This window comes from Lepidochelys olivacea (assembly GCF_965140295.1).
Source record: "Lepidochelys olivacea isolate rLepOli2 genome assembly, chromosome: 2".
Lineage (NCBI taxonomy): Eukaryota > Metazoa > Chordata > Testudines > Cheloniidae > Lepidochelys > Lepidochelys olivacea.
Window position 1 is genome coordinate 233,204,345 of NC_140412.1, and position 26,975 is coordinate 233,231,319.

The following is a 26,975-nucleotide window of genomic DNA, read 5'->3' on the forward strand; positions in this document are numbered from 1 at the left end:
TTGGTACTGAATCCTGGAATCAAAGTACTTTTTTATGCAGGAATAAAGAACTTGGTTGGATCTAAAGATCAATCTTAGGAGCTAAAACATAGTCTATAGCTTTCCTTTTGCTGACTGCCTCATAATATTCACCAGCTTTTCCTCTTTTTGGTTTTGGGGAAGAAGCTGTGAATGAGAGTGGTAGGATTTTTGTTTGTTTAGTTTTTGCTTTCGTGGAAGCTATGAGAAAAAAATAAACTCAATAGCAGTCAATGATGTTTGTCCTTCTTTAATCATTCGGTGAACATATAACCCATTTTTGGACAACCAACTGATGTCACAACTAGAGCCAGTGTTTTGGAAGGAACTTAAGCAATAGGCCATTGAACTGTAACATATCATAAAATCAGAGCTCCTCTCAACTTTTCTACACAGGTGCAGGACTCCCTTGCAGCAGGGATGGGTACATGTCGGTTTTATCACCAAAGCAGACATTAAGCAAGTCACTTGTGGGAAGAATGAAGGCTGCAGCTATAAGCTTCATGAGGCCACATAGTATATAGCCCTAAGACTGGCTATTTACAGCAGGATAGTTAAGGATAAAGGATGTAATGGAAATTGTTTGTACAGTGCTTTGAAGATGGACATTGCTATCTAAATGTTAAGTATTATTTAATGTATGCAGTGTTGCTGTAGCTATGTCAGGCCCAGGATATTAGAGAGACAAGGTGGGTGAGGTAATATCTTTCACTGGACCAGCTTCTGTTTGTCAGAGAGAGAAAACTTTTGAGCTTGAAGAAGATCTCTGTGTAAGCTCAAAAGCTTGTCTCTCTCACCAACAGAAGTTGATCCATTGAAACATATTACCTCACCCACCTGGTCTCTCAATTATTATTTAAGGGAAACAGAAGAGGTGGCAATTTGGCTCTGCACTCTGAACAGTGCCAGTGGGAAATATGTTGTGGAAAACACAGATTTGCCATGAATCAAGGCACAATCAAAACTGATGGATTGGGAAGCAAGTAAAACTGACAGGAGATAAGGGCACAGTCATGAAGGAGAGCCAGTGTAAGACCCAGGAATGAGTGCGGTTGTGTGGGCAAGTGAGAGTTGGGAACTTTCACTGTCAAGAGACAGACCTTTGTTTCTTGTAAGGCTGCTGGGCAGTAGGATTTTTACCAGCACATTATCTGCTGTTACTTAAAAGGCTGAATTATCCAGTCATCATTTTTACTGGGACATTAAATGCTCTATGTTAAACAGCTTTAAAAATTATTAGAATGTATTACTAAATTGAAAGTATTAGCCTCTTGTGATCTTAAAGTGACATAAGAAAAGAATCCATGTTATGGTTACGTTTAAACGAGAATCTCAGAAAAAGACATTTCTCCTTTATAGCTAAGGGATGGAAACCTTTACATAATAGGCAGCACCGGGCTTTCACATATGTCTTTTGTTCTTACAAAGTATTATTATAAGCAATACTGTTTGGATATGTGTGTCAGATTGTGATTCTTACATCAAATTGTTATATTAGTGATAAAGTAATGAACATAGGGTCTTAAAAGTTTCTTCTGAGTATTTTGTTTCAAAAGGTTAAGTTTTGAGTAAATCAGAATAAAGCTCAAAGGACTAGGGACAAAAATTAGTTAACATACTCAATGTAATTTGCTGGAAGCATTCCTGTTTTCCCAGTTCTCTGAACAGTACCATACATCCAGCCATCATCAATTGGTTGCACATTGATGATATAGTCCCCATCCCTGAAGGAAACTTCATCTTCATCTTGAGCACTGTAGTCATACATAGCTCTGTATGTTCTCTGTTGAAGGAAAAGAAACAGGGCCATGAAGAATCCACCATTGACAGACATTGCTTCTCTGCCTCATACATATACACACAGCACTATCTTTAGTAAGCTGAAATATAGAATTCAAACCCACATGCAGAGAGAGTGCAGTCTATACTATCTAAGAGATATATGCTGAATAGAACTGGATGGACTATTTGTGTCAAATAATTTATTCAGCAAATTCAGTCATGAGACTGATTTTTATGAACATATGCGTTACATGCACCATGCAACCACATTTCGCTCTGGAAATATTCACCATTACTGATGCCTTGTGTATTCACTACCCATAGTTAATTATCCATGCTGCATGACTGGCCATCCAAACCACATGGTACTGTTTCTGTCCTGCTTGGATGATCCCAAACAGGCTGTGTCTTCACTAAGAGAAAACACGTGTTCTTAACTCACGTTAGCTAATTCGACCTGCCACCTCACATGAACACTACAAACCTTTACTACGATTCCACCTCAAGTTAGCTAACATGAGTTAAGAACACACCTTTTTGTTCCTAGTGAAGATAAGATTTCATGATGACTGGGTAAATATTTGTGGTGGGAATGCTCATGTGAGTACATATTTGTACCACTATTCATGTACACGTAAAATGTACATGAGTATTCATGCACAAATACTAAGTATTTGTGATTCTTTTATCTTTTTGTGAGCAAAATTTTGCTCACATGAATGTTTATGGATAGCTGGGTTTACACTTGTTTATACTAAGGTTAAGATTGGGATAAGGGTTGAAGTTATATTTTTAATAGATGGCAAAGGCATCCACAGTCACCAATAGGCTCTTTTTAATGTAAATCCAAATAAATAAAGTGCAAACTAATTTTGTTAACTAAATATCACCGTGCTTCTACTCCTGTGTCAACTACATTCCCTTCCTAAGTTTAATATTTATTTCATATACATATATCGGTACTATTGTCAGCTATCAAAGATTAAAAAGTGGCTTTAGACTCATAGAGAACGGATTCCCACTAAGCCTTGATGGGCAAGATGATTGTTATACTTTAGCTGGAGAATGAACCTTCCCCAAATTTCCCCAAATGCTACTGAAACTGCAGGTTCTGCTAATTTAAAAAAGTCATATGAGTTCTCTACTTTCCTTTTCCTTCCTACCTTCTTGGCAGAAGCCAAGAGCAGCTCAGGAATCACAAATAGTATCCCACTCACCTAAAAGCTCTTTTCCATTTCTCACTATATCCAGCAACGTTAGCTAGATGTTTCTGCTGATATGATCAAAGGTAAAAAAAAACAGTTGATGTTGGCCAGTATGTTGGTTATTGGAGTGAACACCCAATAAGATCTATCAAGGGGATATTGTCAAGCTGTCTGCCTACCAACTCAGGAAGATAACACTAGACTGCTTCATGTTCACATGGTCTAGATAATTAACATTTTTAAAAAATGAAAATTTAAGTTCAGCACAGATGGAAGTCCCACCAGCAGGAAATACCTAAGTGGGTCATATATCATAGACTTACAGTAAGGTGTGTTTCCTTATTCCTGCTTCCATGCTAGAAACAGATTTAATGGTCCTGCACTTCTCCTTTGCCTTCTAAATGGATTATCTGTAGAAGAGCTGTGAATGCCAGAGTAGGGGAGAACACATTGTGCAGCAGAAAACTAATTTATGGGTTAAATACTGGGTAGCAATGTTATACCTTTCTCTGCTAGACTGAAGAGCCCATTATTGAATACTTGCTCCCCACGTAGGTACCTATAGACTGTAATCAAGTCACCTCTTAACCTTCTCTTTGTTAAGCTAAATAGATTGAGCTCTTTGAGTCTTTCACTGTAAGATATGTTTTCTAATCCTTTAATCATTCTTGTGGCTTTCCTCTGAACCCTATCTAATTTATCAATGTCCTTTTTGAAATGTGGGAACCAGAACTGGACACAGTAGTCCAGCAGTGGTCGACACAGTGTCAAATACAGAGTTAAAATAACTTTCCTATTCCTACTCAAGATTCCCTGGTTTATACATGCAAGGATCACATTAGCTCTTTTAGCCACAGCATCACAATGGGAGCTCATGTTCAGCTGATTATCCATAGAATCATAGACCTTAAGGTCAGAAGGGACCATTATGATCATCTAGTCTGATCTCCTGCACAATGCAGGCCACAGAATCTTACCCACCCACTACTGTAACAACCCCCTAACCTATGTCTGAGCTATTGAAGTCCTCAAATTGTGGTTTAAAGACTTCAAGGTGCAGAGAATCCTCCAGCAAGTGACCCATGCCCCATGCTACAGAGGAAGGCGAAAAAACCTCAGGGCCTCTGCCAATCTGCCCTGGAGGAAAATTCCTTCCTGACCCCAAATATGGCGATCAGCTGAACCCTGAGCATGTGGGCAAGACTCACCAGCCAGACACCCAGGAAAGAATTTTCTGTGGTAACTCAGACCATGACCCACAAATCCACCATCCACCATGACCCCCAAATCTTTTTCAGTGACTCTGCTTCCCAGGATAGAGTCCTCCTTTCCTTTAAGTATCGCCTAAATGTTTTGTTCCTAGATGTGTATATTTATATTTAGCTATATTAAAATGCATATTGTTTGCTTGCATCCACTTTACCAAGCAATACAGATTGATCTGAATCAGTGACCTGCCCTCTTCCTCATTTCCCACTCCCCCAATTTCTGTGTCAGCTGCAACCTTTATCTATGATGATTTTATGTTTTTTTCCAGATCACTGTTAAATAGCACAGGGCAAAAGAACGGATCTCTGCGGGACCCCATTGGAAACAGACTTGCTCAATGACAATTCCCTGTTTACAGTTACATTTTGAGACCAATGAATTAGCCAGCTTTTAATCCATTTAACATGTGCCGTGAGCAGAGACCTCATAAAGGAATCAGCCATTTGACATGCATTTTAATTCTTTGGTGTGTGATTCCTTTTAACCAGCTTGATAGCATCACAGTGCTGCAAAGTTGTAAAGACAAGCTGATAACTCCATATTTTTAAAAAATTTATTAGGGCCCCTAATGCTGCTGAGATACCCAAATTTATGGCTTTAAGACCTAATTAGGTGGTAAATGGCTGTCGGGAAAAAAATTCTGTAATAATCCAGTTAGCATTTAGTACCTAATATCACTTCAGAGTGTAGTTTAAATGACTCAAATAAGGGATTTTAAAAATGCATTTAAGTGAATTATTCCTCTAATCAAGAGTAAGTTAAACAGATACTGAAAGCACAGTAGAGCATAAGAAAGGGGTTATGCGGGGGCAGTTGTAAAGTGGGTCAAACTTGACTCCCTTTATCCGGTATCCCATCAAAGGCATGAATCTGCAGTCATTGTATACACAAAACACCCACTGATACCAATGAAAGTTATCTGCATATAAGGGCTGAAGCACAGTTGTAATATTCCCAGTTTACAGGCCAGATGTGGTCTGATACATGTATTCAACCATCAGTTTAAGACTGCTCTCCATTTTGGCCTGTCGTCACCCATGGCAGATACAAAAGTGCTTTGCACATAGAACTAAAAAGGAAAACCAACTGGGATTATGGAATTTGCTTTCCAACAACCTTGCAATTACCTTAAGGCTTTGGAATGATCTCAACTGTTTGTAATGATCTCCACTTTTCAAACAGCCAAATGGAGCCTAGCGCTTTCTGATCTGAACCTTGTGAGAATGTTAACAAACCATTCCCATCATGGCTAACTAGCACAGCGGCCCAGCTGTTAGCAATACTGAGAGCCTTAGTGTAGGTGACTTGCCAGCTCCAGCAGTTTTCAGCACCATGACTCCATGCAGCAAATCACTTAAGCACTTGCTTAACTTTAAGCTTGTTAGTAGTTCCATCAGCTTTGCTAGAGTGGGGTCCATGTCAGTTACAGTTGCTCTAAGCAGTTCAAGAGAACATGGTATTGGAAACGCTGGCGGATGGTCAACAATGGAATTCCCATCTTTTGGACCTGTACAATGCTCGTGCAATGGTTGAAGATTTCCTTACAATTTCTAGAGTAGACAGCAGCTATGACGAATGGAGAATGAGAGAAGTGCTGATATAATAAGCACCAAGAAAGTGAAAGTTATGAAATTAAGTTGGGCTGCTTGGCAGGTCACTAATCAGGATTCTAGGGAGCCAGTCACCCAGGGAGCCAGACAGCCCTGCGAGCCTGCCAGGTGGGCTGTCAGATTTCTAGGCTCCCTGGAATCTCCAATTCCCAAATTTCCTGCCTAGCATACAGGCAGGCTGCACAGCTTCCTGAGGTTCCCGTTTCCTCTGCAGCCCTCTAGGTGGGCTGCCTAGGTACCAGTTCGTCTGCCTGGCAGGCAGGCTGCCCAGCTCCCTTGCTAGTTGGCTGCTCAGTTGTCTTGCTGGACAGGCAGCTGGGCAGAACACTGAGGTCTGAAATACCAAAATGTTTCTGCTGGGGGAACATTTTGGTGTTTTTGAAACAAAATATAGCTGTATTTTAGTTCTGTGAAAATGTTTTCGTTTTTAGCATTTTTTTCCTGATTTGGGATGAAAACACTTCTGAAAACTAAATTTTTTTCATGGAACTAAAATTCCATTTTCTGGCCAGCTCTAATCTTTGTTAATAAGTCAACATCCTGCGACTTCAATTAAGGTGAGAGAGCTAACAAAAATACATCCTCTGAAATATCCTGTAGATCTGCCAGAAAAGAAAAGGGAAAACCAAAGCTGACATTTATGATAGTCTTAAGCTAAAAAACAATGGAGCTCTAGTCACTACCACAATAAGAAATGTTAAAAATGTTAGTAATTTTTAAAAAAATCTTCAGAAATCAAAGAAGCAAACAAATATGCACAAGTCCAATTTTCAGAAATCTTTTGTAAGTCCTCATTGACATCCAATACCATAGCTAGCTATACCAACTAAAAAACAAGGTTCACCTGCAAAAAGCACAAACATGGCCTTGTTAGAACTATAAATTCCCTCCAGCTTTAAATTTCTGTGTCTATTTGATCAGACAGATTAAAAACAACAGCAAATGGAAACCTCATTACTTAGTTCATTGTGTGAAAAAGTCCTACCGCAACATTTTCTTCTTTCTAGAGTATATGAATAATGTAGATAATTTCATTGTTCTTTGGAGCACATATCTAAATTCACATCATTCAGTTTTTGAGATAAAAATCTCTTGCTACTTTTCTGCATTACCTAATCCTATGCATATTTTACCTGCAGTTAGGACCATATGAAGCATTTCTTTAATTTGAAAATAAGTACAATATGAGGAATCCAGAAGAATGATTATTTCCCAAGGTTCCCAATTCTGGGATTGCAAAGGTTACCAGCGGATTTATATTTATAAGACATTTACCAGTAGCTAAAGGGGGGTGCACTGAAAAGAATGATTCTTTCAATTCAATACTCACCAAGCCTACTGAATGTGGCTGCGAATGCATCGACCTCATAGATGACATACTGGTCTGGTGCATATATCCATACCCTTGGGACTGACTTTGTTGATATGCTCCAGGAAGCACAGGGGCTGCACATTAAAGACATACAGAAGAATTACTACAAGAGTTAAAACAATATCCTTATTGAGTGTGTGTGTGCAACTTCTCTTAGCGGTTGGTAGCAGCTGTAGATTGCTCTCCCGATTAGAAACCTGCAGCATAAATTGGGATTCATGTTCCAAAAGGTAGGTAACTCTAAATCAGTAGAGAAGAGTTTTAAGTGACAAAACAAGCCTTGTGTAGGTTGAATTCTACATAAACCTAACACAATCAGCAGAGAAATATTCATTAGCATCATGAATAACTGGAAGCACAACAGTGAGTAGGAAGGCTTGAAAGACCTCGAGAAACATGACCAGACATGTGCACCAAAATCAGGGACATCACTAAGGCCAAGTCATTAAACACAGCTACATCGCCCAGGGTGTGAAAAGCACACACCCCTGAGTGACATAGTTAGGCCAACTTGACCCCTGGTGTAGACAGCACTAGGTTGACGGAAGAATTCTTCCATTGACCCAAGCTACCACCTCCCAGGGAGGTGGATTAACTACAGTGATGGGGAAACAGCTCTATCACTGTAGTGACTGTCTACACTGAAGAGCTCCAGCAATGCAGCTGCAGCACTGTAGCTGTGCCTCTGTAGTGGTATAAGTGTAGACACAGAACGCAGAACTTTGATGCTACACTGAGATAGTAGAGAAAAATGATACCATGGGGGCACACGACAGTTTGATTTTTGTTAATGAAAGAAGACAAAACTAAAACTAAGTACTGAAACAAAGTTGAAATATTTTAGTAACACTGCTTAACCAATTTATTTCTAATTATAGTATATTTACCTTCTTTTATAGGCTAAAGACCTAGAAAAACTTATTTCATCTAGGTATATGTGATCGTTTAGCAATGGGTACTGATCTAGGTTCCCTTAGTTTATGCTGACTCCATCAACACCCTGGCCAAGCATAGGGATTAATTAAAATCTGCCAATTTCTTTCTGTCCCTTTCCTTTGTCCTGCTATGTCCATTAGGCTCTGTCCAACATCGCTCTTCCCTCCCACAGATACACACACATTTTTTTGGTAGTGTGATTTTACCAACCACAGGTGACAACACTATACTGTGTTTTATTGATGAAAAGCTGCTGAAAGTTCGAATAAAAACCGTGTGGACCCTTGTGATGATTTGGGAATGTCTAAAATTTATGAATTGTGATGTGAACTCGATCTGTGTCAGGCCACAAACTCCATCTGGTACATTTAGCTTTTTTGCCTTCTCTGTTTCCTGTTTGCCTCCATGTTGGGCTGAAGTCCCTACACAGAGAGATACAGGGCTGACACTAGAGGGTAGTTGACTAAGTACTCAGCTACAGGAAATCTAGAAATTCACTCTAGACTAAAAACTGGTCGCTACCCAGAAGAACTGGTTTAGCAGGGGGAGATCACCTTGTCAACAAAGGCGTTTGTGCTTATGTGGAGATGCTGAAAATGGCATCATCTGACACAGAAGAATGAAAGTTTCAAAAGGGATGAAGAAAAGGAGTACTTGTGGCACCTTAGAGTAACAAATTTATTTGAGCATAAGCTTTTGTGAGCTATAGCTCACTTCATCAGATGCATGCAGTGGAAAATACAGTGGGGAGATTTTATATACACAGAGAACATGAAACAATGAGTGTTACCATACACACTGTAACGAGAGTGATCGCCGTTCTGCTCAGGGGCCATTTTCCTCTATTCCAGGAGAAAGAAGCAATGCAGCATGAACCATGCACTGAAGCCTGACCCAGCCCAAAGAATGTCCCGGAGTGGTGAGGAAACTCAGGTAGAAATATTCATGTAATGTTTATTGGTTTAAATCTTCTGTGTTCTTCTGTGCCTTATATGATTAAGTATAAAATAACACGTGTTAGACACCGAGCAAAGTCTGTGTGTGATAGGCTTCACAACTGCTGCATGCCCCTAAGAGAGTTAAACTGTAAACCAGCAGCATCACACCCTGAAGTGGAATTCTGGGAGAGGGTGTGTTTAAATACACAGGAGACTGAGGGAGCTCAACAGTGGGTTCTACCTTTCAGACGAGAATACCAGACAGAAGGTCTGTGCCCCAAGAGTGTGCCTAGGGACCCCAAGATTGAGCAGTGGCTGGATTCTGTTCAGGCTCCAAGAGCTTAAAGCACCTGTGAATCCAAAGCACCAAAGCCTGGATTTTCCTCACAGCAGTCCTTGGGAGTGGCTGGAATGGGGGTGCTCGCTAAGTTCTGTGACAAACCTCTACCCTTACTCCTTGCTAGAAGGAGATTCCTAGTAATTTAAATCAACAGTCTCTGTTCCAACATCCTGTTTTGACACCGGACTGACAGAATCTGAAAAACAAGTGTCCTTGGGCATCTGTGAAACCCAAGTGTAGCTGAGGTGGCCATTCAGTATCTTTTCAACAAGCCTCTGTTTTTGGGGAAGGTGGACGGTGCTGACAATAACTGGTAAGGTGGTTAATATCCAAACAGTGAAGGTTTAATCATTTCCTGTCTAATCATGGTTTGCAAGCCTCACCAATATTGGGCCTAACATCTCTCTGCTGGTTTTATCCAGCTATTGAGAACCTTAGCCCATCTCTCAAATAGTTAATTGGCATTCGCCAAGCACAACTGAAACCTCACTAAGCAACAGTGCAAAAATAATCATAAAGATGGTACATTTCTTTTGACACTTTTTCCACAAAATGATCAAGCCTCAGGATGGGTTCAAAACTGATACAGGACAGGAGCAGTGCAAAAATAATTTATGGAGGGGATCAAGAGGTGCAGAATTAATTAATGTGGGGCTGCAGAGGTTGCAGAATTAATTTATTGGCAGTTAAGGTTTTGGGGAGGAGCTGGAAGACAGCACACCATCAGGCAGTGCTTTAATGAAAGATATTGGCAAGTATGCAAGAATCATCTGGCCTTTTTACCTCTGAAGGAACCAGGACGTATAGAAGGGTGTGAAATGAACTATGGGGAAAGGTTTGCTGAATTGTGCTGGAATGAAAGTTCAGTTTGTGCTTTGTGAGAAGTTTCATTTTCATTTTACCCAACCTGCTTCCCTATCCCTAATTCTGAGATTGGTTGTTTGAGCAAATGGTTAGAGTTTTCCTGTAACTAGTAATTTTTTAATATGTAATATATTAAAATAAACTACATATATGATTAAAATATTGAGTGCTCATTATCCAGTCATCATATCCATTATGTTATACTTTTTAAAGATAGTGAATTACTATATTCTTAATTAAGGTATTTGTGATTTGGAGACACCTATTTCAAATTACTACAAATGCACAGATTGTGCTGTGAGGTGAGAGAGTAAAGTTGAAGCCATATGTTGATTTAGTCAGAGAAGTTCCTATAACATGAAGCAACTTGGGGACAGTAATATGCAGTACTGGAATATGATGAATAATGCATGTTTTAGATGTGGCGACTTCATTCTTGTGATGTATGAGTGCACAGATACTTTAAAGCAGTTTAATCATCAGAAAATTAGTGCTCATTAATGTGTTCACAAGGTGATCTTGATATTAAGTTAATGGTTCTAAGCAGTTCAGATAATTTATGTTTCAATGTTGTCACATACTACTTCTAAATGATCAGACATGGCCTCTCCTGAGAAAATGGATAGAAGCGCAATTTAGTCAAAAGTTACTGTGAGCACGCTTCGGTGAACATATTTTGCCTAATTTCAAACTCATTTGAACACTGTGGGCCAAATTCACCACAAGAGTAAATGAGAGCAACTCCACTGAAATCAATGGTGTGTTCTGCTTATGCCAGTGATAAATGTGGCTATGTGTATTCAAAACTAAGAGCAGAATTCAATCTTTTTGAGTTTACAGTGTATTGGGAATGAGAATCTGGTCAGTTCTTATCCGTTACTGAACTCTGCTCCTGCTCTAGCAGCTCACACTCCCTCTGCTATGCAGGGACAGAAAGAGAGAAGGAGTCCTCTACTCCTGTCAGGAGAGGCAGATAAACACCAACCCAAACAACCCCTTTACTCAGCTCCTGTCAAGAAAAGGCACCCTAACAACCCCAGCTTTCATCCCAATGGAAAGTGGAGTGATGATGCCAATGGAAACCCTTCTCTCATGACTTCTTCTCCCTAATAGGGCCTACGTCCCTCAACAATCATCACTCCTCTCTCATTGTCTGTGTTCAGAGTATCTTCCAAATCCAGAAAGGCTCTTCTGAGAATGGGTGGCCCACACACTCAGAACCAATATGCCAACCATCGGCAGTAGGACTGGGGAAATATGCTTCCTTGCCCTGATGTCCAGATTCTGTCCAGGCGAAAGAAGTCAAACAAACAAACACAGAATCTACTTGCTAATGTTATCTGGCTGTAATAGAAATTTCCAGAAATTACGCAGGCTACATAGACTCATAGAAGATTAGGGTTGGGGAGACTGCAGGAGGTCACCTAGTCCAACACCCTGCTCGAAACAGGACCAACCCCAACTAAATCATCCCGAGCGCTACAGCGGCACAGTTGCACCACTGTAGCGCTACGGATGAAGATGCTCTTTGACAATGAGAGAGAGCTTTCTCGTCAGCTTAGTAACTCCACCTCACATGACAGGTGGCAGCTATGTCAGTGGGAGAAGCTCTTGTTTGAAAATTTAATAAGTGAGCGATGGAGGCTGGCATCATGGCCTGATTGGAGGTGGGAGTCAATAACTTGATAGTGAATGAGGTGTTAGGTATGGTGAGGACAGATCGTGAAAGGCCTTGTAAATTAACCCAAGTAGCTTCTGTCTGATGCAACAGAAAATGGGGAGCCAGTGGAGGGATGCAAAGCGTGGGGCAATGTTCTCAAAACAATCGGCTAGGGAAATTATCTTAGCAGCAGTGTGCTGAATAGATATGAGTAGGGCAAGACTGTATTTGTCAAGGAGGATGTTGCAGTAATTGAGACACAGGTTATGAGAGCCTGGACAAGCATTCTACCTGCAAGAAAGGAAAGCCCATATCTTAGAGAAGTTCTTGCTGATTCTTTCAGCATGATTTAGACATAGCCTGGCTGTGAGGCTCTAGAGAGAGGTATGAATCGAAGGTGACTCCCAGGTTATAGGCCTGAGCTACAGAGAGGGTGATGATATGAGGATGACTGGGAGAGGTGGGGGGAGGGGAGAGATTAGAAGCTCTGTTTTAGCCATATTGAGTTTGAAATGATTGCTACATAACCATGAAAAGATGTCAGAGAAACAGGCTAAGCCTTTAGTTTGCACAAAAGGAGACAGGTCTAGAGTAAAGAGATAGATCTAGGAGTCATCAGTATAGAGGTAGTAGTTGAATTTGTGTTTGCTGATGAGATTACCCAAAGATAAGATGTAGAAGGAGAAGAGAAGGGGACTCAGGACAGAGCCCTGTGGGACCCATGCAGAAAGTTGAAATGAGAGTGGGGGTAGGGTGGGGCTGAAGAAGATCCTCCAAAGGAAATTCTGAAGTAGTGATAAGAGAAGTAGGAGGAGAACCAGAAGAGGACAGAGTCACAGAAGTGAGGTAGAGTAGACCAGGAAATGATTTTCCTGCACTGTGAGAAGTTTTGAGATTGCAAAAAAATATTCCCATCCCAAATCAGGACAAAAAGTGAAAAATCTTAAATTTTTTCACAAACTGAAAATCTGGAGAAAAAATGGTTCAAGTAAATAAATGTTTTGTTTCGATAATTTCAAACTGTTTCATTTATATTTTGATCACTTTAAATTTATTTTTTACTATAATTAGCTTGAATTCATAAACAATGTATTTCAAACCAGAAAAAAACCCACTTTTTTTCATTTCCTAACATCAAAATGACAAGTTTGCGTATTTTACACTATCCTAAATTTTAAAAATATACAAAATAAACTGTACACAAATCAAATGTATTCACAGAAAAATCATCAAAAAGTATGGCTGTGGAATGAACTTTCAATGGGAATAGTAATTTTATAACATTTAAAATAATTATTAAAAGCAATGAGGAGTCCTTGTGACACCTTAGAGACTAACAAATTTATTTGGGCATAAGCTTTTGTGGGCTAAAACCCACTTCATCAGATGCATGGAGTGACAAAAAGTAGGCAGGTATAAATATACAGCACATGAAAAAAGATGGGTGGTGCCTTACCAAGTGCGGGGTCAGTGCTAATGAAGCCAATTCAATTAGGGTGGATATGGCGCAGTCCAACAGTTGACAAGAAGGGGTGAATATCAACAGAGGGAAAATTACTTTTTGTAGTGCTAATGAGGCCAATTCAATCATAACAGGAGAATGTAAGGGGGATCTTCAGAAGGAGATCCCTGTGGAGATTTCCCACCTCAATACTCCCTTCATGGGGAGGCATTGGGATGGAGTGAGGTTAGGCCATGGGTCAGAAACCTCCTCATCTGTTAGTTACTCTGTAACTTACATCCAAACCATTTTGTAAGAAAGTTTTAGAGTACTATATATATCTAAATTACAATGCCACTAATCTGCGAAATGTCCAGTGCAGTTTGGAGACAGAGAGAAGCATCATCACCACTAACAAATTATATACAGTCCCTGTTTCTGGGTATTACTGAGTGCTAAGGTAGGGGCCAAGAGACAGTGAGGTGCTCACCTATTGGTCTTCAGGAAGCATACTGTCACCCACACTGGCCCCGCTCCAGCGGAGTAGCAAAATCTTGATGGCCACTGCTTCAGGAAACCGCAAACCCCAAAATTAATTTTTAATGCTGACTTACAGGTTTGCTGCTTATTGGAGCGTGGTTACGTAGGTTCAACTATACAGAATAACCCTGATTCCCTGAGAGCCAGTTAGAACACTGGCTTTTTTATTTTAATGCCTGCAGGTACAATATGACCAATAGCATATCTATCATGAAATACAGTCATATACAATATCTCAGGATATTCAAGAAGTCAGAATGTTTTGAATAGTCACCAGCCTATAAACTACAAACAGAGGTTATTTGTAATGTTCACATCTATTGAAACTGAACCTAAGGCTATGTCTACACTGCAAACTAGGGGTGTGATTCCCCTGCGTGCATACACATACTTGTGCTAGCTTTCATCAACTAGTGCCAGTATAAATAGCAGTGTAGCCATGGCAGTGGCAGTGGAAGCAAAGCTTAGCCATGTCAAGTATGCGTCTACCAGTTTCAGATTCACAGTTCAGAGAGCCTAAATGTTTTCTGTGGCATTAACTAAAACAGTGAAAATAGTGAAAATCTGTAGGTGAAGACAACAAGTCATTGATCAGGGTTATATCAGCAGCAGCAAACTAGTATAAACAGTTGTTACAATGACAAATTAAAAAATTATGAGGTCATATCTGACATTTAGAATGTTATGAACATTTATAACAATATAACAACTCATGTTAGCTGAAAGTAACAAATTGTTTTACTGCTCTCACATCCCTTTGGCCAGTTGAGACCCTCAGCTCCTATAAAAATAGTACCATTTGGACTATTCTGCTTGTAAACCTAAAAATGGAATTTATTGTCCCCAGTTTTAATCCTTAAAATATCATTTGGAGGTTATTGTGAGCACTAAATATTGCAGAACAGCTAAACCAGGGGCAATGAAGAAATAGCAACATTAAAACTTTGTGTCCTTGAGGCACTCGTTTTTACTCACAAAACCAGAGTTTTGATATATTAAGGACATTAATTCAATCTACGATCAAAAAATGAATAATTGCGGAAAGTAGACATATCTCAGAAGCACAATTTACACCAGATACTGATTTTTGTTTAGGCAGTTCTGGGTTTATCAATCTGGTGTTAACAGAGTTTCCATATCTGTTGTCCTGAAATTATGACTAGAGTTCAACTCATATTTATAGCCATACATACATTTTTACTTATATGGTTTTGGTTTACCTTGGTGCTGTTCTGGTAGTCTAAAGATGAGCTTCTCCAACCATTCCATATACACTAGAGCAGTAACTACTATTAATAATTATATAAGAAATAAGTAGACTTGTCCCCATTTCTTACACTGCATTTGTAATGGTTGTGTACATAGATCATACAGCGCACTTCAACAGAGCACTAGAAATGTATTCCAATAGTTTGCAGGTATGGCTGCAGGATTTGGTATCATGTCATGTCTCTCAGTGAAGTGCAAACCTTATTACAAACTGGGTTTTTAGCTGGCATGTCACATCGGGTGCACAGCATGCCTCAGCTGAGAAAGCAGAGTGAGACACTTCACTTCACAGCACGACACTCTCTTAATTTATGAAGACACGCAACAGCCAAAAAAGCCAGTTTGTGATATGCCTTTCCCAGTACTGAGAGGCACACAAACTGTCACAAAATACTGCAATTCCTTCTCACATTGTGTACAGGGCAGTTTTCGTTGTATTGTGCTTTCTCACACATTATTCTGAAACAATTAACAAAAATGAAGGGCATACTGGTAACATTAGCAATGTGTTCTAATTTGTAATTAGATCTCCTATATGCCCTTCATTGTGTACATAAATCATACAGCGCCCTTCAATACAGCATGGCCAGAGGGCAGCAGGAGAGTGGTTTTTTTCGAAGCAGAAAAGAATTTTATTTGTGTAACACTTACAAGAATCACCAAAAAGGATAAAGCAAAACTATGCAACAAAACAAAAGCAAACACAAGGTATAACACAGCAGTCTTCAGGAGGGAGAAGTGTTCAGGCTAGTCTGGGCCCAGAGAGGGGGGGCTTCCTCGACACTCGTGGTCTTCCACCCTCCTGAGTTACCTGGTGGCCTAGAGCAGGCGGGCTTCCTCGACACTCATGGTCTTCCACCCCCTTGAGTTACCTAGTGCCACACCCAGTGTCACCGATTATCCCTCTCCTGAGAATGCCCGACAAGATGGGCACGGCTGTGGGGTGACGGTTTAGGGGTGGGAGGGGGACTACAGCCACGTGTGATAGGACCCCTCCTAGGTGACAGTGATGATGGTATCCACAGCGGCAAACGGCTGGGGCCTCTCGCTCTTCCCCTCAATCAAAGGGTCAGACGGAGGGAACCGGATGGGGTCACCGAGCAGAGAAATTCGGACAGCGCCCATCGCTCCTCGAAGGTATCCAGGGAGTCAGTGGACGCCGCCCAGAGGAACTCCGCCCGGATACGTGAATGTACTGAGGATCGGAAAACGGCCCTACAATTGCAGGACGCTTCATTAGCCAACCTCCCCTCTCTGGTTTTATAAATGGCTGTTTTAGCTAGGGCTAGGAGGAGGTTAACCAGGAGATCTCGCGATTTTGTGGGGCCACGGATGGGGAGTGTGTAGATAAAAAGGTGAGGGGAAAAGTGTAGCCAAAAGCATAATAAAATATTTGTGAGGAGCCAGAAAAGGGGCTGCAGCCTGGCACACTCTAAATATACGTGCGCCAGGGTTTCCCTCCTGTTGCAAAAAGGGCAAGTATCTGGGATGGGGGTGAACCGCGTCAAAAACACGCCCGTGCTCACAGCTCCGTGAAGGAGCCGCCAACTAACGTCCCCGACGGGCCTCGGGACCAAGGTGGAATACAGGCTGGCCCACCGGGGTTGCTCACCCTCCAAGGGTGGCAGGAGGTCCCGCCACTTTGTATCGGGGCGGGACACCAGGGTGTGGGCGTGAAGGGTGTGAAGCATGAGTGTGTATAGATATTTCTGTGGAGCGATTTGGACGCTGACCGGTTGCAGTTCATGCAGCCGGCTCGCAGTGAAAGGGTGAGGGATTTGTTGGGATCTACGGGGTAGGGGCCCAATTGAAAGGTCCGGCGGGCTTGGGGTAGAGGGTGGGCGGGGTGTGCCCTCGTGCAGGGCTCAGCTGAGATAAGCCCAAGCAGCGGGCGTCAAGGCGGCCTTCACCTCCTGAAGTACGCGACAGGGGGTATGAGGTCTGGAGAGCCCCATGCGCCGAGCAAGCATCAGGGGATCCAGCCAGTCTCCCCGTTCATAGTCCAGGAGGTCTCCGACTCTCGTGACTTCTGCCAGGACCAAACTCTGGCACACTGAGCGGGACTCTGCCGCCTGCACAAGGAGCTGGGGGTTGTGTAGTAGGGGCTCCGTGAAGAGATCTGCTCCCACGGTGACCGCCATGGACCTGGTTGTTGAAAACAGTTTCCAGGTCCGGAGGAGGTCCTTGTAGAAGACCAGCAGCCCGGAGAGGTCTCGCGGAAAACCTTTTGGACAGAGATAAAAGAGCTGCCGGTCGTATCGGATCCCTTGGAAGCGGCGCAGGAAGGTGTGCGCCAGTATGCTCCATGTCGAACTACCTGCACTATAAAGGAGCCTCTGCAGGGCCTGGAGGCGGAAGACACGGACCTGAGTGTGCAAACACTTCAGGCCCTGCCCTCCTTCCTTCAGGGGTAGATGAAGAACCCCAACAGGGGCCCAGTGCATTCCTGACCAAAAGAACTCTAGAATTGATGTCCGGAGGTTGGTCAGGAAACCCGGGGCCGGGACCAGGGTGTTGAGCTGGTACCAGAGCGTGGACAGGTCTAGTTGGTTAAGCACCAGTGCTCTCCCTCGGAGGGAGAGACATCGGAGTAGTCTCGTCCATTTCCGGAGCTGCTCTATCACCCCACCTTCTAAATTTTGCCAGTTCTCCAGCGGACAAGGGTGCGTGGCAGAAAGGTAAAAGCTTAGGTAGAGCAGTGGACCCGCGCTCCACCGAATGGTCTGAAGCGCGGGTGGGAGAGAGCTCACCTGCCGCCAGTCCCCCACCGCCAAGCCAGAGCTCTTGACCCAGTTGACTCGGGCGGAGGAGGCTGCTGAACAGATGGCCTGGCAAGCCTCCACCTGCGCCAAGTCGCCTGGGTCCTGGACCATGAGGAGCACGTCATCGGCGTATGCCAACAGGACCAGCCGCAGCTCCGGCTCCCGTAGCACCAACCCTGTCAACCTCCTTTGGAGGAGACAGAGGAAGGGCTCGATCGCCAGAGCGTACAGCTGGCCCGAGAGGGGGCACCCTTGCCGTACTCCTCGCCCGAAGCTGACTGGTTTGGTCAGGGTCCAGTTGAGCCTAACCAGACACTCCGCGGAAGCGTACAGCACCCGGAGAAAACTCACAAACTGAGATCCGAATCCAAACGCCTGCAGAGTGCCCAGGAGGTACTCATGGTCCACTCTATTGAACACCTTCTCCTGATCAAGAGACAGGAGGGCGAATGTCAGACCGTCTCTATGCCCGAGTTCCAAAAGGTCGCGGACTATAAATAGGTTGTCAAAAATGCTGCGGCCCGGGACAGTATAGGTCTGGTCTGGGTGGATCAAGTCCGCCATCACGGACCCTAGCCGTTGCTTTCGCTACGATTTTGTAGTCCATGCTAAGGAGCGAGACGGGACGCCAGTTTCGTAAATCGCGGAGGTCCCCCTTCTTCGGCAACAAGGCGAGCACAGCTCACCTGCACGAAAGAGGGAGGACCCCGCCCTGCAAAGACTTGGACCAGACAGTGGCTAGGTCTGGGCCAACGATGTCCCAGAACGCACAGTAGCACTCCACGGTCAGCCTGTCCATGCCCGGAGATTTATTGGTGGGCATGCAAAGGAGGGCTTCTGAGAACTCGGCCAGGGTGACAGGCAGCTCTAGTAGGTCTCGGTCGCCAACGCTGACCGTGGGGAGTTCCTCCCAGAGGACCCTGGAAGCGCCAGGATTGGTCGGATCTTGTGTAGATGTCTTGTGACTTCTACACAAGCCCTCCCACACATCTCCACCGGATCCGTGAGGGGGGTGCTGTCTTCTGCTAGAAGGCAGGTGATGTGTTTCTTGGCCCCCATCATTTTATCCAGGGCGTAGAAGAAACGGGAGCCGCAATCCATCTCCCGAAGGAGGTGGATGCGGGATCGAACAAAGGCACCTCGGGCCCGATGGTCCTCGAGGGCCCGGAGCTCCTCCCGCTTCTCCCGGCATGCTCCGCAGAGGAACGGGTCCTTGGGGCTGGCGGCCAGATGCCTCTCCATCTCTAAGACCTCCCATTCCAACTGCTCTATCACTGCATTTCTCCGTCGGCTGGTGCCCCAAGTGTAATCATGGCAGAAGAGCTTGGCGCACACCTTCCCTAGATCCCACCATCGTCGCGCTGAGGGAAAGGCACGCCACTGCTCTCACCAGGCCAGCCAAAACTCCCGGAAGGACGTCATGAAGCCCTCATCCTCCAATAGGCTGTTGTTAAAATGTCAATAGGCCGGCCCCAGCCTCTCTGCGCGGAGGGAGGCTGTTATGGTGGCTAGATGATGGTCGGAAAATGGGGCCGGCTGAATGTTGGAGGAGTGGGCCTGTGAAAGATGGAAACGGGATAAATAAATATGGTCCAACCGAGAGTGGTGTGACCGATGGGCCTCACCCGGACAAAGGTGAACGGGGAAGTGTCATCTGGGTGATGGTCACGCCAGACGTCTACTAGGGAGTGATGTTCGACTATTTCTCGGAGAATGTTTGCAGCGGCCGGGCTCAGCTCGGCCCCTGAGCGGTCCTGTTCCTCGAGGGTGGTATTAAAGTCCCCTCCCAGGACTAAGCACTCGTGAGAAACTAGGGTGCTGAGGAAGTTGGACACCCGCTGATAGAATTGCGGCCGCTTTGGGGTCGTTGTTGGGGCATAGATGTTAACGAGGTTGACCACGAGCCCCTCCATACGGACTCGGAGATGCAGCAGGTGGCACAGCATGGCCTCAGTGACCCCTAGCACCTCGGGCCGTAGGTTGGGGGAGAACAGGGTCGCCACTCCAGCTTGTCGAATCGTGAAGTGGCTGAAGTAGACCCGTCCCCCCACTCCAGCCACCAGCTGTCCTCGGCGGTCGGATCTGTATGGGTCTCCTGCAGGAAAACCACAGAGTAGCCCCCTTCCCGAAGGTAAGAGAGCACCTGGGACCTGCGGAGAGCCACCCTACAGCCCCTGGTATTCAAAGTTGCAATAATGAGAGGCGTCATGCGGAGGGCTGGGGGGGTGGGGGTTCCTTGTTGGCGGGGGTGTTCGCAGCCCCCGGCGGGTCGTGCAACAATCCGTGACCCATCTCGTGAGTAAATTGTCACGGAAGCTGCGGGCCCGCCCGTAGGCCGCGGCAGTGTGCCTTCCTTTCCCTTTACTCTCCTTTATAAGGGCCCTTGTGGCCTGGAGGATTTGATCAAAGTCCCCCCATAGCTGGAGAGCTAGCTCTACCCTGTTGTGGAAGCCATGGATGTCTTCTAAAAGCTCTCACAATGTTTTTCGCAGCTCATAGGGGGGTGGGGTTGCGATTTCCAGGTTATTCCCTGGTGGGGCTCTTGGTGCAGCCTCATGGTCTGCTGAGGTGGGCAGGCAGGATGCAGACCACCGATGGGACGTCTGACAGGCTAAAGTTATTAGATCCATCTCAAGCCTTGGGGTAGAAGGGGATGGTGGAGGGAAAATTGCAGCTCCTAATGGGTCGCGGCAGGAAAATGCAAAGGCTGCTCCTTGGGGGGAATCCGCAAAAAACGGGAAAGAAATAACCCCAGGGGCGGCAATAGCATTGCAGGAGGAGGTGGATTGGGCAGGGGTGGGGGTGGGGGCAGAGGCGAGGTTCTGGGCTTCGGGAGGCAAGCAGCTGAGAGGTGGTGCCTCCCGAACAGATTCGAGGGTTAAGGGGGTGGGTGGGGGGCTTCCAGTGATGCTAGGCGCAGGCTCTGTGGTGGATCTGGCAGCCATGGCATCAGGTGGTGGATCACCTTCTGCAGGGTGCTCGCCTGGGAAGGCGGTTAGGGGGAGGGAGCATGGGGAAAGGGGGACTGGGATAAGGTTGCACAGATCGAGGCCAGCTGGCAGTAGGTCATTCTCTCCCTGGGTGACCGGGGTCAAACCTAGGGCCTCGATCTCCTCATACATGGAGGAGAGGTTGTCTTCTGCCACCCCGGGGGTCTCCCCTCTGGCGCCCGCTACGACGGTCGCTTCGGGGTTCGCGGGGGGGTTCCGGTGATATTTGGGCAGAAGGGGCTTCCTCAGGGGTCTCGGAGGGGACATTCTACCTTCCAGTGCTATTTTGTTTTCCCCTCCCGACACCGGCGGATAGATCTCACTTGTGGGCATAGCAGAAGGCTCAGTGTCAGTGCCTTCCTTCCCGGTCTTCCAGGGGGCCTCTGCATTGGATGGGTGCAGCGGAGCTCGAGCCTTCTGCTTGCCTCACTTTCCCTGGACTCGAGTCTAGCCCTCCATAGCACCGTCTGGGGGCTGGATAGCAGGGGTCGTGTCGAGGGGCAAAGATGATGGTTCAGAGGCTTGGGGGGGTAACGGTGAGGCAGCATGAAGGGGGGACGGTTCTCCTTGGGGAGGGCCCTCTCCAATGCCCGGTAATATCTTTGCTGCACCCTCCTCCATAGGCTCTGCTGGATTGTTAACAGCAAGGGCGGGGCTCCCTCGCTCATCTGGGCGTTGTAGGGGAGGTGTCTCTTGGGCCCGGGCAGGAGCAGCGGTGGATCGAGCAGGAGGAGAGGTGGTTTCAGATGTCGGGCAGCCAGGGGCGTTGACAACAACGGAGCCGATGTCCTGCCGGGTCTCGGGGATCTCGGGTGCCCCTCCCTGCCAGGCCAAGGTGCAGTCTTTTCAGACATGCCCTGCTGATCGGCAGAGGTAGCACGGTGCCTCTCCTGTGGAATAGTAGACCCGATAGCGGGCTCCCTGGTAGGGGACTAGGAAGGACCCCTCGAGTGCCTCTCTGTCACGCGCCGCCAGTGGCAGTAGAAGCTGCACTTGCCGGCGGAACGAAAGGACGTGACGGAGAGTGGGGTCCTTGCAGCCCAACGGGAGAGGGCTGATGACAGAAACGGGTTTCCCCAGGGTGGAGAGAGCGGGTAACAGGGTGGCATTGGGTAGAAAAAGAGGGATGGAGGTCAGGACTAGGTGGACGTCCAGGTCTTCTAGAGGCTCCAGGTGGACAAACACCCCCCCCCCCCCACCGCCAGGCCCTTCTCCACCACCTCCGGGGTGGCAGCCTCCGATGCTAAGAAAAAGACGACCTTCCCATACATTTTGGAGGCCGCCACAATAGCCGTGGGTCTTACCACCCTCGCCAATGCCTGCACATATGTCTCCACGTGGGGCGAGGCGGGCACCAGGAGGCAACGGACGCCATGCTTCCTGGTCATGGTGGGAAAGGGGCCCCGGCCGCTATTGATGGTAACAGAGGCGGTGGGTGGGTGAGATGACGAGGCGGCAGGCGGGGGGGGGCTGCCACCGCCCGGGCATATGCCCTGGGGGCCGGGGGAGGGATGCTCGCAGAACTGGTGGAGGGAACAGCGGGGAGGGATGCCATGGTTGATGACGAGGCCACAGCGGTGGGGGTAGCCCCTGCCATGGAGGGCTTGGTGGTTGTGGCGGGGCCCTTCCCCTTCTTCGCACTGTGGCCTTTCCGGCTAACCGGGGGGCTTTCCTAGAATCTGGGGGGGGCGGTGGGCATAGCAGCGGCAATAGTCACCACGGTGCCTCCGGCTGCCGATGCTCCAGCAGTGGTCGGGGGGGAGGCTTGGAGGTTGGGCAGTTGGGGGAGGGGCAACTGAGGTTGTTAGAGGGGCCTCACCCCTCTCATTTCCCGCCATCGTGAGCAGGGAGAGATGGGGAGACACCAGAAGGAGGAGGGGGGAGGGGGAGGCAGATTAACCACTTCTCCCCGTTGGGCTGCAGGCGGGGAGGGAGGGGCAAATGGGTCATACTGGACAGGGGAAGGAAACAGGAGTTGGGGTCAGGTAGTAGGGGCAAACTGTGGGGTGGGCAGTCCGGGGGAGGGGGGAATGCGGACCCACGCACGTTTGTCCAAAGAGTCTCGTTTGGTCGGCTGTTGTGTCTGGTCCAGACGATGGAATTCAGGGCAAGCAGTTGAGTCTAGAGGCAGATGGCAAGCTGCCAGCAGGGATGGACGGCGGGGGGGCCATGACGGTTGTAGTAGTGTTGGGGGGGGCACCGATGGATTGGGGGGCAGGTCCATGCCACACCCCCGTGCCCCTACAAACGCAGTTAAGACACAGTCAAACTTCCCCCACACAAGAGTACAGTTCAAAAGTTACTCAGTCTTACGGCCCCCTCCATGATGATTTGTAGCTTCCCTGGGCGATGTCTTTGTCGGCTGTCTTCTCTCCCGGGCTTTGTGGAACATTCCATAAATGCCAAGCAGATAAGAAGAAGAAAAAAATAACTTGTCGATTAATTACGGATCCACAAACGAACAGCAAAACGGTTGGGTCTGGGGGCGTCCACTCCCCTCCTCCGGGGAGCGGGTCGGCAGTCCTCCCCTCCTCCTCCGGGGGTTACAGCTGAAGCAATAGCAGTGTCCGAGGGCAGGCGTGGGGGGGCTGGCAGGCAAGCTGGCAGCCGACCAGCACTTGAACAGCAGCAAAAAAAACAGCAAAAAAAAAAAATGAAGAAAAAGTCTCTGGCCCGGTCGGGGGGGAACTGAAGCGGGGCAAAAAGCAAGGAAAGCCCAGGCCAGAGGGCAGCAGGAGAGTGCTAGAAGGGAGCCTTCTTCCCTGGAGAGGGAAGAAAGTTTGCTATAGATTAATTAAAGCACCTGAAGCCAATTAGAGCACTTGAAGCCAGTCACCTGAACCACCACTCCTTGCATTCAAAGATAGAGTCTTCAAATGGGTAAGAACTAGGTCATGGTCCCTAAACAAGCACTCTCATTTTCTTTGTGGAGAAATTTAAGAAAGGGCACTTTTGTGAGAGTGAGCCTTTTTAAAGAGAAATGCACTGGTCCAGTCAAAAATCAGTTTGTCAAAGAGAATCCATTCTCATTGCAGGGGTCCCCAATCTTGCAAGCGGGTAAACCCTCATCTCATGTTTAATGCAAACACAATGTATACATTGAATAAATTGTGGTACCAACTAATATAGAACAGATAATCATCTATTTCTGTGCATTTTACCCCCATCAAAGAATTTAGTTTACTACTTCAGTCACTTAAAAATTGTTTTGACAAATTTACATCAGATGTACTGATTATTTTGATTTCTTCCTACTATTCACACTATATTAGGCATTTAAAAAAAACAGAAAAATCATATGAGTACTGACATGGAAAGAAAGGAAAGCTTTAATGTGGTTATCTTTGCCAGAATACAGACATTCTTCTCACATCTAGTTTTCAGGCTGGCAAAGCTGGCGTGGGGCCTGAATTTACAAGAAATAAAATTAAAAGCATTCTGTATAGTCTGAAAGAAAGCTAAATCAGAAACAAGTGAAAGATGATGATGGAAAAGAGAAGCATACATATGACTCAAAAGAAGAGAGAGTAAACAAACTATTCTCTTTTGAGGCGTTCAGTCTTAAGTGTCTCTGTGGTGGGAAGCCTGCTGATGCACTGGAATGTGGCTAGGCGATCCCTAAAAGTCTACTGTTCTTTCCATACAGTTAGGGCCCTACCAAATTCATGGCCATGAAAAACATATCACGGACCATGAAATCTGGTCTCCCCCATGACATCTGGTCTTTTATGTGCTTTTATGCTATACTATACCAATGTAATGCGGAAGACCAGCATTTCTCAAATTGGGGGTCCTGACCTAAAAGGGAATTGTAGGGGGGTCACAAGGTTATTTTAGGGAACCTGCGGTATTGCCACCCTTACTTCTGTGCTGCCTTCAGAGCTGGGCAGCTGGAGAGCAGCAGCTGTTGGCCGGGTGACCAGGTCTGAAGGCAGCGCCCCGCAAACACCAGCGCAGAAGGGTGACAATATCATACCATGCAACCCTTACTTCTGCACTGCTGGCTTCAGAGCTGGGTGGACAGAGAGTGGTGGCTGCTGACTGGGGGCCCAGCTCTGCAGGCAGCAGCACAGAAATAAGCGTGGCAATGCCATCCTAGGTCATCCTTACTTCTGCGCTGTTGCTGCCGGTGGCTCCTGGCCAGCAGCTGCCCCTCTCCAGCTGCCCAGCTCTGAAGGCAGCGCTGCTGCCAGCAGCAGCACAGAGGTAAGGGTAGCAGTACTGCAACCCCCCTACAATAACCTTGTGACCCCCTACAACTCCTTTTTGGGTCAGGACCCCTACAATTACATCATCATGACATTTCAGATTTAAATGGCTGAAATCATGAGATGTGCAATTTTTAAAATCCTATGACCGTGAAATAGACCAAAATGGACTGTGAATTTGGTAGGGTCCTACGTATAATCCACAACTCTTCTCCTCCCAATTTTTGATTACTGGACCCTAGGGAACTACATTAGGGAAAATACAGTTCAGTTTCCTAACAGGGGTTCTGCCTTGGCTGCCAGAGAAGAAAATGTAACATAGCTGTGTCATTCTGGTTGGCATCTTATTATGACAGAGCTCAGTCAGTGGAAATGGAGAGGGGGTTTATCTGGCCAAAGACTTCTTCCCTGCATCCTCCTACCTATTGGTGGTGGGGAGGGGGTCCACTGCTATGGATGATGGCAGAAGCTTCCCTACATTTTTTTCCCTGAGCAATAGTAGGAGACAACCCCTTTTCTACACTCAAAAGCAGGTTTTTGCTGTAGAAATTGAAGGAAAACAGAGAGAAAGCGAGAGAGAGAAACTGGACTCTTACTAGGGTTGCCCCCTGGTAGGTTTTTAACCAGCCTGGCCAGTTTTGTACTTTCTTGCTTATTAAAAGATTTTATATCAGGATGTTTTTTTCACATGGGACATGTTTGAGTGCTCTACAGTTCACTCCCTGTACTCCAGACTTTGGCACTGTGTTAGGATAAAGTAAGAAAAGTGATAAAATAACATGAAAATACACATCTTGTGGTGTTCTGTGTGTGTCTGTGTAAAATGGTTATTGACAACAGTTTAGTAATAATTAGTGATAGTTGGCACGAGGACCCTTTTTGTTCGGGGGTAGGAAGGGGAGGGCACTGGCCGGGTTTTCTACATCTTGAAGGTGAAAACTCTAACCCAGACTCCCTTCCTAGCTCTCCTCCTACTTGCTGGAGCCTCATAAGAGGGTTACTACAACCCTAATGTACGCAGTCTACGTGGCACAAAAAGTGAGGAGAGGGACAGACAGAACAGGGAGCAGCTCCACAAATCCTGCCATAAGTGAGATCCTCTCTTCTCCATTGCTCTAGGCTCATCTGTCTCCTGATTAGGCTAACCCAGTGTGTAACGGCGCACCTGGCCTTCTGGGGCTTCCATGATCCAAGAGGCAGGGACTTTTTTAGTCTGAAGAAGGTTTTGTGTGTGCATTATGTTGGCTGCATATGCACAGGCATCTCTGGGTGGGTCTAGGAGTTTCCCTCTGCAAAACTAATGTTTTAAGTATCAACTTCAGTAAGATATAGTGAGATGTAATGGGAAGCACCTAGCATAAAGTGGTATATAGTGAAATTTTGTTGGCAGTGAGATATAGTAGACTGAGAGGCCCACACTTGTTCAAAGCATTGCAGTATTCAAACTACAGTTCTAATGATAGTGATCATCGTCCTATTATGAAATGTAAGAAAAGGAGCTCACTATAAATGTATTCCACTATTATACAAAATAACTCAGCAGTACAAATGAAAATGTGCTGTCTTTTAGGACAGACTATTTTATATAGACATGCCCCAGGGATTGTTCTTTGTCTCAGCTCAAAGAAGGTGTCTGATAAGTACTAAAGCTAAGGGAACCTTTCTTTTCCCCAGTAAAAACAGTCATTTTTTGTACTTTCTTATTTGTATTTGAGACTGTAGGTCTGAGTGGGTTTTGGATTCTGTCTGAATATCCAAAAACATGGGTCTA

At 45.9% G+C, this 26,975-nt stretch overlaps 1 protein-coding gene across 4 annotated transcripts in view; it reads right to left on the bottom strand.

The window, feature by feature from the left end:
• Positions 1–252: 252 nt before the first annotated feature.
• Positions 253–26,975, bottom strand: part of NEBL (nebulette) — a gene marked incomplete at its 5' end in the record, with an annotated part of 406,620 nt that continues 379,897 nt past the window's right edge. For all 4 annotated transcript variants that reach the window (XM_084619776.1, XM_084619777.1, XM_084619778.1 and 1 more), the window contains 2 exons: positions 253–1,801; positions 7,215–7,330. In XM_084619776.1, coding sequence (XP_084475902.1) covers positions 1,625–1,801; positions 7,215–7,330 — 293 coding nt within the window. In that variant the 3' untranslated portion in view covers positions 253–1,624. The remainder of the gene's footprint in view (positions 1,802–7,214; positions 7,331–26,975) is intronic.